This window comes from Brienomyrus brachyistius, chromosome 5 (genome assembly GCF_023856365.1).
Source record: "Brienomyrus brachyistius isolate T26 chromosome 5, BBRACH_0.4, whole genome shotgun sequence".
NCBI classification, from domain to species: domain Eukaryota; kingdom Metazoa; phylum Chordata; class Actinopteri; order Osteoglossiformes; family Mormyridae; genus Brienomyrus; species Brienomyrus brachyistius.
Window position 1 is genome coordinate 6,936,210 of NC_064537.1, and position 12,753 is coordinate 6,948,962.

Genomic DNA, 12,753 nt, shown 5'->3' on the forward strand with positions numbered 1-12,753 from the left:
CTGAGTTAATCCCCCTGGCTGGGGTGAGGTGATGGAGAACAGCAGCTCTGTGTTCACAGACGACAAGATCAGACTCCATACGTTATACTGTTCCATGTGGTGTATTTAAAGCCACTTAAGATTTTAATGGATGGTAAAGAGGATTAAATGTAACTAATTTATGGATCATGGTAAAATACATGTGGAAAAAATAACGCTCCAGGGTTATGAAGAGCTGAGAGCAGGCATGCACACGCACACACACCCACAGACACACGCACACACACCCACAGACACACGCACACACACCTCAGATAATTTAAAGGAACCTGCATATGAAGCTGAACCACCAGCAATATCTTATTAATGATGCTGGTCCACCAGCACTGAAACACAACATATGCTGGTATTAGCAAAATGCATTACACTGGTCATGCTGGTAACCATCCATGCTGGTTTATGCTGGTTGTTTTAGAAGGGCACACACACACACACACACACACACACACACACACACACACCGCAGGGACAAGATTCAAATACCCAACTGTGGATGAGCGATGCACGTGTCCACTGAGTCACTGCAGCACCTATAATGCTACTATGTTCCTTCAGTGAGCCTCAAGTACAGAGTTTCTTTAGAAACAAGGCTGGCTGTACTTAACTATTAACATGCCATTCATTCAGGTCACTGCAAGAGAATGCAGGTGAATATGGAAATGATTACTAGGAGAAGCGTGAATTTGTCACGTGGTGGGACAGGAAGGTGGCCCCACGCACAGGAAGGGTCGCGGTGCCGTACCTGTCCTTGAAGAACCGACGGAAGCCGAAGGCGGTGAATTTCAGCACGGCCTCCAGCACAAAGGTGGTGGTGAAGAAGTAATTACAGTACTTGAGGGCCGTCTCCAAAGACTGGGAGAGAAAGAGAAGGAGGGATTCAGACAAGGCCATGTTGCTGCGCTATTTTTACAGTGGTAACAAGCAACACGCCATAGAAAACAGGACGGGAGAAGACAGTGGATGCAGACGATCGTGCTCCGCGCACACAGACAAACAGGGGCGTATGGTAGAGAAGGACACCCAAAAGCCCAGGGTAGAGAAAGTAAAGGTGGATAAATTTAGTTGGAAACACTCACACGTGGCTGGCTGTAGTGCTCCAGCGACATGGTCACCACGTTGAGGCAGATGATGAAGGTGATGAAGAGGTCCAGGTAGTGGCTGGTGCACAGGGTGTGGATCATCAGTCGCACATGGCTGTAGCTGGAGTAGTAGGGCAGCTTTTGTGCCTCTGAGAGGGGTTTGGGGGGGCAGGGAGGAGGGGGAGAGAAGGCCAGACATGGTGAACCATCTCTGGGGAATTACCCGACCTAACTGCCCCGAGGCTGTCTCGGGAGTAAAACGGGCCGAATCACATGACGACTAATTACCCTCATTGGTCAAAGTAAAGGACACATATTACTGGGCGACCCTTCAATGTTTCCCAATACCAAGAATCCATCCATCCATCCATCCATCCATCCATTCTCCAAACCGCTTATCCTATTGGGTCGCGGGGGGTCTGGAGCCTATCCCGGAAGCAATGGGCACGAGGCAGGGAACAACCCAGGATGGGGGGCCAGCCCATCGCAGGGCGCACTCACACACCATTCACTCTCACATGCACACCTACGGGCAATTTAGCAACTCCAATTAGCCTCAGCATGTCTTTGGACTGTGGGGGGAAACCGGAGTACCCGGAGGAAACCCCACAACGACATGGGGAGAACATGCAAACTCCGCACACATGTGACCCAGGCGGAGACTCGAACCCGGGTCCCAGAGGTGCACCACCTGCACCCCCCTCGTGCCCCTACCAAGAATCCAAATAATGCAAATATGTGGTATTGGCAAGAGCGAGGTCTTGCTACATTGGCTCTCAAGAATGAACTTGAGGCTCAACGAATCATGGGATTGGTCTTCTTTGGCAAGGATGTACCTGATACATCCTTGATACTTGGGGCGGCGCAAGAACAACATCCAAGGATTTTTACCATCCTCTGTACTTCTGTTCTTAGTACTGGAACTGGTCTTCAGCAATGGAAGATGAAGTAAAATGGGTACGTAAGACCACAAGTCCAGTCAAGTATGCATATTGTGAAACACCTGCCATACTTTGCCAGCCATAAGTACTAATGCTTGTTGTTTAATCCTCTCTGCAGAATCATGTGTTCATTTCCCCTCCAGCCATTTCTGCCTCTCCCATCCCCCCTCATGCCCCTTGGCCCCCTTACTCCGCCTCTTCTTTTCCATGCGCCTCAGTCGCTTCTCCTCCCGCCGCTTGGCCTCCTCCACCTCCTGGTGCTGACGACACTTGTGGAAGTTCTCCACCACCACGCCCACAAACATGTTGAGCACGAAGAAACTGACGATGAGGAGGAACGAGATGAAGTAGAGCAGCATCCAGGGGTTGTGGTTGGTGACGGGCTGGGGGGGGGGTGAAATGGAGTAGGGGTACAAAGGAGGAGGAGGAGAGGGGGTGAAAAGTGTTGGGTTAGCCTTGCTGGTAAAACACTAGACAAATTAGAGGGATCATCAACACTGAACACAGTCTGTCCTTGAAAGAAGGGATTAGGGCTGCTCAAAAGAGGCAGGAGGAGCCCGGAGATCAGAGAAGCACCTAAGAAGTTCTGCACATTCACATCCAACACAAGGAGACCTCTACTCCTACCCAGCACTACAATGCAATGCCTTAGATTTCACAGCCATCTGCTGTGATGTGTATAAGGGACCGGCTTTATTATATTAAAACCTATCCCTTCATTTATAAAGGGGCAATTCTATGATTCTATTTAAGGTGGGGGGGCATAAGAAGGATCATAATTCATAGAGTGGAGCCAACCATATCATTAGCCAATAATATGGTTTGAATTAGTGATTGACAGGGAAGGGGGAACTGTGGGGGGCCAATCATCTATCAGCTGGGGGCAGTACCCCCTGAGGACCCACCCCTAATATAAGCCCCAGCATTTTCTTTTTTTAGTCTCAACATACTTCTGTGGCTGAAACAAGAACAGGCAACAGAACGCTGAACTAGTAGATGTGTTCCAGTCCCGGTACACATGTAGGGCTGGAGCTAAACTCCACTCGGGTGGAATCCCTCGCCGCTTCACTCTGCTGCCTTGCGCAATCGTGTTCGACACCACTCCGCCAGGACCTCGTTATCACATCTCCCCCGTTCCCCAGCAGCCGCGTAGCATCTGGTGTGAGCGACTCGCGGCTCTGGGTCGGGTCCAGGATGTTGCGGAGCTCCCTCTTAGAATCCGTTGACGTCAAGGCCGGTGGCCGGTCCTTTAAGTATGCGTGCTTTTCATTGGAGTTATTAACTCGTTCCAGATCAACTGGTGAAGCCAACCAGAGAATTCAATCGCAGTGATTTTTTTTCCGTCTTTCTCATTGATCATTAGGTTAATTATCATTAAACCTGGATGGAGGGCCCTAAAATTTACTCAGAGTCATTCTGCACTGTAGAAGAAGAGAATGACAACAAAAATAACGTTGCATTTTTGCCGAAGCAGAGGAAATCATGCCGGTAATAAGAATTGATACCGTTTTCATTTGCTTATCATGTGTGACTTCGAAGTATCACTCGTACTGTACGACCGGAAGCATCTTAAATAATCATCTTGTGGCTTTCAGCGCCATCTGACACTCCCCGATCGCGTGGCGCGTTTGCGTTCCCCCGAAGCAAGACTCACTTGCTGGTCGATGCCCACGGCGTCCAGGCCATGGTACATGATGTTCACCCAGCCGTCCTTCGAAGCCAGCACAAACAGGGACATCAGGGCCTGCAGTACAGATCACACACACACACACACACACACACACACACACAGACGGCAGGTCCATACAGACGAAGACACGCGAGGAATTTGAGCCGGCACGTAGACACGCAAGCACACACATACACAAACACGCATACAGATGAATGGTCACTCGGCACGCTGGAAATGGATGTAAACAACTGCCTGCATTAAAAGTTGCTCCCCTTAGGGGTGTGAAGGGAAGACTGCGTTACCTGCCCAAGGTTGTCAAAATTGTACTTGTGATGGACCCACTTGGAATTGGCTGCAAGGCAGTCGGACTTGTTGGTGACATTCTTCACGTCGGGGCCCAAGCAGTAGAAGAACTTGCCTTTGAAGAGCTGAAGGCCACATTTGATCATCACGTATGTCAACTGTGTGATCTCGAAATGGCTCGATTTCAGAGGCATTTTTAATGGAAATTCACAAACAAAACGAATCTTGCTGGGAGAACATTTTAAAATGGATTTGAAGAAGCACTTCAGCGTGTAGAGTACGGAATAGTCTTCCTGTTAGTGTAGCGTAAGCTAAAACCCTGGGTTCCTTTACAGTAAATCAGAGCTAGATAAGATTTTAACAACTCTGAGCTATTAGTTTAATTCTCCCCAAATGAGCCTGATGGGCCGAATGGCCTCCTCTCGTTTGTACATTTCTTATGTTCTTATCTGTATAAAATTATGTGTATTATACATTCAGTAGTATCCATTGTGGTCCAAAGATGCATCATGCAGGCAGAATCACCGAGGAACGTACAGTGAGGAAACAGCTGGTCCTACCTGGACTCCCAAAATGCCAAAGATGATGAAGAACGCGCAGCAGATCAGAACAATGTTTCCGATGGGCTTCAGGGAGGTGATCAGGGTCTCCACCACCAACTTCAATCCAGGAGCACGGCTTATAACCCTGAAAAACAAGCCAAAATTAATAATCTCGTTTCTTTGTCGGATCCTCAACATGGGCTTTGGTAAGTTGTTTCCAAGTTTGCGCCTTGAGGCTTGTCAGTTTGTTAGTTTTGTAGTAAAACATAAATAATCACACAGCAATACGTTTCATTAAAAAGTTTTTGCTTGCAGTTAGACAGCCGTACCTGAGGGGGCGCAGTGTTCGAAGGAGCCTGAGCACACGCAGCACTCCCAGGATTTTGGCCCCGCCAGCCATGGAAACCACAATGTCAGCGAGGGACACAAACACCAGGAACCCATCCAGAACGTTCCAACTGCTGCGCAGGTACGCCTTGTCTCCTAGGTACAGGCCCATCGATACCACCTGCAGTGGAGCAGATAACAGGAACAAGCGGCTTCTTGAGACGGCGTCAGAATCGTTGTTTACACTTGCTAAATTGGTTTCCACCGTCGGACCCCCAACCCAGCGTGTCAGTGGGACCCTGCACACTTAGGTTCACGTTTTGCAGTCGCTCAGGGAAGATGGCTGCTGGATCAGTTTGATCAATGAAGAGCCATAAAAAGTCTTAGACAGCATTATAATATCATTTTACTGATATTTAATTCATGGCACTGGATATATTTAGTGGAGTATTGTAATTCAGGTACTCAATTCTCAGGTTCAAATGTACTGAACTGATGATGCAGATGAAGCCCTTAAACATTATCCCACCCCCTAGATACAAAATGCGATTTGGTGATGGCAAGAATGCGCATCTGAGAGCTTGAGAGAGGATCTGAGGGTGATTTTTTTTAGCCGGAATATTGATATTCATTGGTTTGCTTCCATTTACATTCCACTAGGAACACTGGATGCTCAGGAATGCCGTATATCACCAATTCACAGACCCAAAATGACTTGTGAAAACCAAGTTCAATCAGGGGATATTTTTCACAGTAGCAAGGGAGACGCTGTCATGGCTGACCAGCCGCTCTTTACGAGCCTCCAGTAAAGTCAATTACGACGCCTCCAAAACCGCTGCTTGCTTAATCGCTTAACGACCCGGCGACGTGGACGATGGGCTTGTCACGCCGGAGCTTTCCTCAGTGTGAATGACGGCAGGCTGTCTGAATGCGGAATGCTTGGTTTCATTTATTCAGTCGCTTAATTGTTCGTCTGTGGGGAGATTATGCTAACGGAGCAGATCCAGGAAATTCAATATACTGGTCCTCTCTGGAGGGCCGGAGGCAATGCTGGGCAAATTGGGAACAAACAAGCATATATCGCGCCAGGGCCAGGCCTCAGAGGCTGAAACATGCTGAAAGGGATGGAGAATGCTGAAGACACACAGCGGCTGTATATGATGCACTTGGGAGACACAACGTATTGAATCTCAGAAATTAATTAATATCAGTGTCAATTATGTGCAACACCAGATCAATGGTCAAGACATACAATAGGAAATAACTCGGTTTATGGGGTTTACCTTGACAGTCATCTCTGCCACAAAAATGGCTGTGAAGATGTAGTTGGAGATGGTGAGGAAGACTCGTTCCTGCATAGAGAGGAGGAGGAGAACGGGGTGACCTTGCCGGATAGTCCCCTTGCCAAGCCAATCACCACTGCAATCAGGGGTCTTACCAGGCTTCCCTGGTGGATTTTGGGTCTCTCCAAAGCCACCGTGATGCAGTTGAGGAAGATGAAGGCCAGCACCACATAATCGAAGAGCTTATGTGCAATGACAGACTGACACATTAACCTGAACCTGTATGAAACACGGGAAACAGGCAGAATTGTGGGGAGGGTGTGCAGGGCATGAAATAACTTAATCACCTCCAGAATGAGTTAGTATAATTAGCTTTTTGGAGAAAAACCACACGAATTTACCTGCTGTCTAAATATAACCACAAATCCCAGAAACAGATTCAAATTTACACATACTCACCCACGCTCACAGATGGACACATGCATGCTTTCACGATATTAACGGATCCATCTCGAGAAACTCAATTATAAGCGTAAGTTTCCCCCGCTCGCATCAAATGCGAGGTCACAGAGTACCAAACGCCGTTAGTCTCACCACTGTCATAAGTGGCAGTCAAAAAGCTTTCGATCAATGCGAGGCTTTTACTCGGCTGCACTGGGGGACGCTTTCGGCTACGGCCGCGCCTCCCTGCGCACGCGCCTCATCGCCTGTAAGCACTTGTTGATAAACAGAGTATGAGAGTTGTCATGCCACCTCTGGAAGGAGATCAATAGACTAATCAAGCTGTTTCTGCGGGGATGCGGAGAGCCGTCGGCCCACTGATTAGCGTAGCGCCTGTTTGGCTTCGGCTTTGCGCCGTGCCTGCCTGCTTCAATCATTGGCCTTTGAAAATCTCCGTCAGGAACCAATCACGGCGGTCGCTTAGCCGTGCGGGATTTTTGAGTGCTGATTTTGGGTCAGTTAAGCAGTTCCTGGCTGGGGTTCACTGTGAGGCAGACAATATCATACCCAGAGCTGTTGCTAGAGATTCTGGGCCGCATGAAAGCATATTGTACTGGGTCCCCCAGTCCAGACCAATCCAGTTATGTTCCAAATTTTTAGGCCCCCTGATTTTGGACCGACCCCCCTGGCGCCCCTGATCAGACCATAAAGATTACGGTCCCGTAAAGGTTTAAGGTATGAATCCCAGAAAAGGGGACACTGCTAAGCATTGGTTTGTTAATTACAAATTTACAGTTACAGTAGCTGTGGGAAAAATGCTTAGTCACTTTGTATTGATACATTACCTAATATGGCTGTGAAGAATGCAGACTTACTTATTCTGTGGGGAGAAGAGGTACACAGACCAATCTTCCCGGGTCTCACACCAGTCTGGCCTGTACACCTCTATCATCTTCTGGATCCGGAAGCAGAGACTCTGGGAGGGGCGGGGGAGGTGGGGCATTGCAGTGTCAGCCAGCATGCAGAATCTCCATCGTATGATATACAGAGGGCCATCAGAGCTGCTAGGTGAATCAGTGCTCTTAGTCAGCGTGTAGATGATCTGGCGCTTGGCAGAAAATAGACACACACTTGAATGGCACCGCAGATTCACCCCGAAAGCTTCCACATGTGTGTAAAGCTCGGCGCAGCGGGATTCTAATGAAACCAGAGATTGACCCGCGCCCGAGGTTAACGTCTCACGCGTGAGGTGGGCGCGGAAAGGATGATCACGCCACAACTGAAGGGCTTCCTGCCCCGCGGCCTGCGCTCGCGCGTACGTGCCGGTTAATGTGAGCCAGGCGCACGGTGGTATTTAGCGTGAACTCTGCCGGTCGCACGCGCGATGCAGGGCTCAGCATGCCGCACTGTGGCCTCCCAGGCAGTCTCACGAAGTAAATGTCAGACAAAAACCCACAGCGACACTTACAAGGCATTCCAAGAAAAAAATACAAATGCGTCGGCCAAGTAAAAAAAAGAAAAGATAATTGCAGGATAGGTGCCCTCATCTGCTTCATCTTCCTGTCGTGTATCATCAATCATGTCTGGGTGTCTCTGCTGTGACTCAGACTGTTCTTAGCCAAATGACTTAGTTTGGCGTATTCAAAAAAGAAGCTAAACTTCTTTTTTTTTGACAATGCACACTATATTATTTCCCGAGGAAACAATTATACCCCAACTGTCATACATTCATTATATTCTCCTGAAAAATTCTGTAACCAAGCAAGTGATCCCTTTCTAGAATTTACTGAAGAGTAGAATTGAGGCCTTAAAGCTGCATGTTTAATTGCAGCCCGAGAGTTTGGTTTTCTGGTTTCAACTGAGGTGGTTGTGTTTATGTGTTTATGTTTCAGCCTTGCACACACTGGCACTTTGAGGCTTTCGGTACATGTCGTGGTAACATGGGTGACGGACAGAAAGGTGATGATGTAACGCTGAGAGGCGTTTGATATGACGAGCAGTTACGGTCTCCTTTGTTCTTACGTAGTCTATTTCATCCTCGAGCTCCTGTCTCTCCTTGCATGTGTTTAGCTGTGGGAAAACCTCCCCGAGCAGTTTGGCCTGGGGGGCAGGTGTCTTCCCGTTGCAGTCATGGTGGTCCCCGGCCCACCCTGGGCTACTCGGGCCTCCGGAGAAGCTCTTCTCCTGGGGGAGGGCCAGCGGCGGCCCAGGGACCTGCAGCAGTTCGGGGAGCTCTAGGGAAAGTGCCCGTCTGTCCCTGTTTGGTGGGAAGTGGCGGGACAGCAGAGGTGGGGGAGGAAGAGGTGGAGAGAGGAGGGACTCGTTCTCGGCTGCGTGCAGGGAGCGGGGGCTGCGGGATCGGAGGCTGCCTCCCCCCATTCCAAGAGCCCGGGGGGTCCTGCTCAGGCTGTTCCAACTGGACCTCCTGCTCCACGCAGACTGAGGGAGAGGGCGCCCCCAGTTGTGGTACAGGGAACTGCGGCCCATGCGCTGCAACGCACAAGAAATTGTGTGTGAGTTCCAAAGCCTTTTAGGGTTTTCGTTCTCTAAATTAACATACTGTACAACTCGAAATGGGAAAGTATCTTAAAGTTACCAGTATAAAAGAATAAAATCTCCATGATGTTTGCAGCTGTGCAAATGGCACACATTTCAAAGGTACGGACATCAGTTACCTATCATCATGACCAGATGGCAGTAATTCAATCAGCGAATCAGATCGCATCAATAGCAAAGCAACATCCCAGCTATTGTGCTACATTATGGTGTGGGCATTAAATGCTGAGGAGAGGCAAGAATCGCACTAAGCTCACGAAGCACACAGACACCTGGCACCTGACTTCAGCTTGCAAACCCAGCTGGCCAGTTTTGGGGGGGGGGGGGGTGCTGTGAAGGATAGCACGTCCCCTCCACTCACCAGTGACCTGCGATCCTGGCTGACCTTGCCCAGTGACGTCACGCTGCTCTCCCGCGAGCCCGGGGGGAAGGTCAGATGCTCGGGGGGGTACACGCCTTTGCCAGTACTCACTGGCGCCACCTCCAGGTGCCCGTTAGGAGTGAGGGCGCACAGCTTTGGGTCTGGGGGGGTGGAGTAGGTCGCTGTCAGTTCTGAACACAGTCACAGTCATCGAAAAGCACTCCTGCGGTGTAACTCCGCTCCCTGACACTGGTGTTAGATCTGTAACATGTTTCCCGATTAAATAGCGGAACAATTAGATGCGAGTAACAGTTTCTAACCAGGCACAATCTGTGGAAAGAGGAGGCTGATATTTCACACGTATGTAATTAACAACCAGGTGCTATGGATACAAGGGAGACAATCCATTGCACTGCATATTTCAAGGAACCACTGCAATTTATCCAAGGACCGTTTCCACATGGTTTTGTTTTGATGCTACAGCTGTTTCGCGTGTTTGGTGCAGCTCATCACACCTTTAGACTGGGCCATCAAACGGATTGAAAACAGGGCGAATCAGATCGAAAACTGTGACAAGAGTATAACAGCACTTTCCACCTGGGACCTGACCTCTTTATTCACTAGTATCAAGGTTTTAGCAGCTACTAAAAATTACTTAAAGGACAATTCCACCCAAAGACACCTACAGGGGTCTGTCACTTTGTATTGTTAATAAATATGGATATTTTAGAGCAGCAATTTGGGTGAACTATTATGCTCAATGGTCGAGCTCTGGCACCTGAAGCTTTAACCAGGGGGGATCCGAGGACAGTCCACAGTTATGTTCCGTCCCAGCTGCCTGTATGGAGACCGTCAACGCAAACGGTCCATGTTTCTGTGGAAATATGTGGACTGTCTGGCAGGGAGCTGAAAGGGAGCAAAAAGGTGGACAGTCTGCGGGTCCCTGAGGACCAAATTGAGAAAGACTGGCTTAAACCAATAAGCAACGGGGCTGATGGTTCAGTTCTTACATTATGCTGCTCCTGCCAACTGCAGAAAACTGATAAATAAACACAAACACACACAAATAACCGCAGATCTGAGCTGAGGCCAAAGATTAATGATGCAAAATACCCGAGAGCTGCAGAGGATCTTTCTGCTTGTCGGTATCGTCAAAGTTGCAGGAAGACCTGTCGTCGTCCGAGTAGGACCGATTGGCATCGCCCTGTCAGTGAGGCAGACGGACGTGAAGATGCAGAGAGAGGCGTGGGGAAGAGCTGAGAGATAGTATCTCTGACGGTGACTGAATATCAAAAAGGCATCAAAATTTTGACGTGCCTTTAAAAGACAAAAGTCATTAGCCAACAGCAGACATCAAAGGCTCTACAGTGCACAATTCATGGGGGTACCGAACAGGCCCCCGTCCTCACCTCCGCTTGGAATCCCTCCACGAGGATGGCCACTAGCAGGTTGAAGAGCACGTAGTTCCCAAAGGTCATTAGCGCCACGAAGTAGAGGGCGGCCCAGGGGGAGGTGGAGGCCATGCCGTTGTAGAGCACCATGTTCCAGTCCTCCTGAGTCAGAATCTGGAAGTATTTTTACGACGCGCAGATGCATAAGCCTGAGCACAGCTGCAAAAGGCTAGTGCATCCGAAAAATCCCTGGTGATTTGGTGTAATGCGGTGGAATTCTGTCCCTTTGGGCTTGAGGTGCGAGGTGGTTACCTGGAACACCGTCACGATGGCCCACAGCAAGGAGTCGAAGTTCTTCCTATCAGGAACGGTGTCCCCAGCATCCGTCTTCAGGCTGAATTTACACCCGAATATGTGCATCCCAAGAATACTGCAAGCAGAGTGAGGGCGAAATGTGACTGATGATCGCTGAGGGGTAGAAGCGGCACTCTTAAGTGGGATTCTGCTTCGTAAAGCGGATCTGCGAAGAACCAGCACCGGCAGCTGACGTCCGCTATGCTCATATAAACCAGCTGTGCCACACGGTGCCACGTCGATTCAGGCCGATGTATGTCGGGACGCCTTTTAAAGTGAATTATGAAGGACATGCAGTTAGCGCGAGGTACCGTGTCAGGCAGCTAGCAGTTATGTGGGGACCCTGATGCAGCCCCACCCCGCCTTGGAGGGAGAAGAAACAAAACTCTAATAAACAAGTACCTTTCTAAATAAGGTTTCACATCTAAACATCTGAACTCATCAAACTGCGTCGACCGTCACAAACCGCTCACAGCATGTTTGCTCCACACACATGCGTGCGCATCCCCATGCCTGTATACACGCATTCCTACTGTCTCCCTGTAGCCATTTGTAGGTAGACATAGTAAAATGCGCGCATTCCAATTAGCCTACACATGGCTCGAAAGTTTTTCACTTCCACGATGACCTACTGTTCTAACGAAGGATAAATATCTCAAACACGAGCGTCACTTTCTAAAACATTTTATTTAGAAACACCTACACCTGCCACAATTGTGACTTTGCCCATTCCGTTTGTATTCTGCCACTGCGGCTTTTGGGTGCTGAAAAGCTTGAGAGCTGAGCTGCTTAAATTCTGCTGTATGCAGTTTTGGTTACATGAACCACAGCGGTATGTAATACGGTTAAAGCAACTCGGACCATAAAGATCTGTCACAGCGTTCTTTCAAATAGCATGCAGAGTAAGCAGCCGTAAATTCTATATAATCTATACCAAGCCTATGTTGGATGCAATTGTCAACATAATTTTCCTACGTCTCAGGATAATTTAAATAACTACGGTAAAGATAACCATTTCATGCAAGTTTGATCTAACTTGAAATTATGTCTGCAATAAAACTATGAATGCATCTTCACATGTAACATTACACTGTACACTGGGTCTCAGGAAATTTAAAAACTTGCGACACATTGCTGTTGGTCAACAGGCCATTTGTGGATGACTGGCGACTCCTTACCAGACAACAAAGTGACAGTCAATTGATGTCAGGCAGTGCCAGTCAAACTGATCGGTGTATTAATCCATTAGCCCAAATCATGCCAAAAATCATCAAACATGGCTGGATAAATTAAAAAGAGATGTTTTGTTTGTTTCCCCCCCAGTTAAGAAGTCTGTCCTGCGCCCCTTAGTTTATATACAGATTGCTGTCTATTTGCCCTGGGAGAGGGGGTGGGGGCACTGAGCTGCTGGGGAAGAAAAGTACAGCAGTCATGCTGTCATGTGTTTTATCAGCACAACATGCT

General features: G+C 48.7%; 1 protein-coding gene across 2 annotated transcripts in view; it reads right to left on the bottom strand.

The window, feature by feature from the left end:
• The window catches only part of cacna1ia (calcium voltage-gated channel subunit alpha1 Ia), a 157,948-nt gene that overhangs the window by 26,024 nt on the left and 119,171 nt on the right, over positions 1-12,753 (bottom strand). For both annotated transcript variants that reach the window (XM_049013571.1, XM_049013570.1), the window contains exons 13-27: positions 11,248-11,365; positions 10,954-11,109; positions 10,658-10,748; positions 9,545-9,705; positions 8,650-9,117; positions 7,503-7,603; positions 6,342-6,465; positions 6,187-6,255; positions 4,906-5,084; positions 4,595-4,721; positions 4,034-4,159; positions 3,714-3,803; positions 2,250-2,442; positions 1,116-1,267; positions 782-891 (exon numbers count right to left, since the gene is read on the bottom strand). In XM_049013571.1, the coding sequence (XP_048869528.1) occupies positions 782-891; positions 1,116-1,267; positions 2,250-2,442; positions 3,714-3,803; positions 4,034-4,159; positions 4,595-4,721; positions 4,906-5,084; positions 6,187-6,255; positions 6,342-6,465; positions 7,503-7,603; positions 8,650-9,117; positions 9,545-9,705; positions 10,658-10,748; positions 10,954-11,109; positions 11,248-11,365 (2,265 nt within the window). The remainder of the gene's footprint in view (positions 1-781; positions 892-1,115; positions 1,268-2,249; positions 2,443-3,713; positions 3,804-4,033; positions 4,160-4,594; positions 4,722-4,905; positions 5,085-6,186; positions 6,256-6,341; positions 6,466-7,502; positions 7,604-8,649; positions 9,118-9,544; positions 9,706-10,657; positions 10,749-10,953; positions 11,110-11,247; positions 11,366-12,753) is intronic.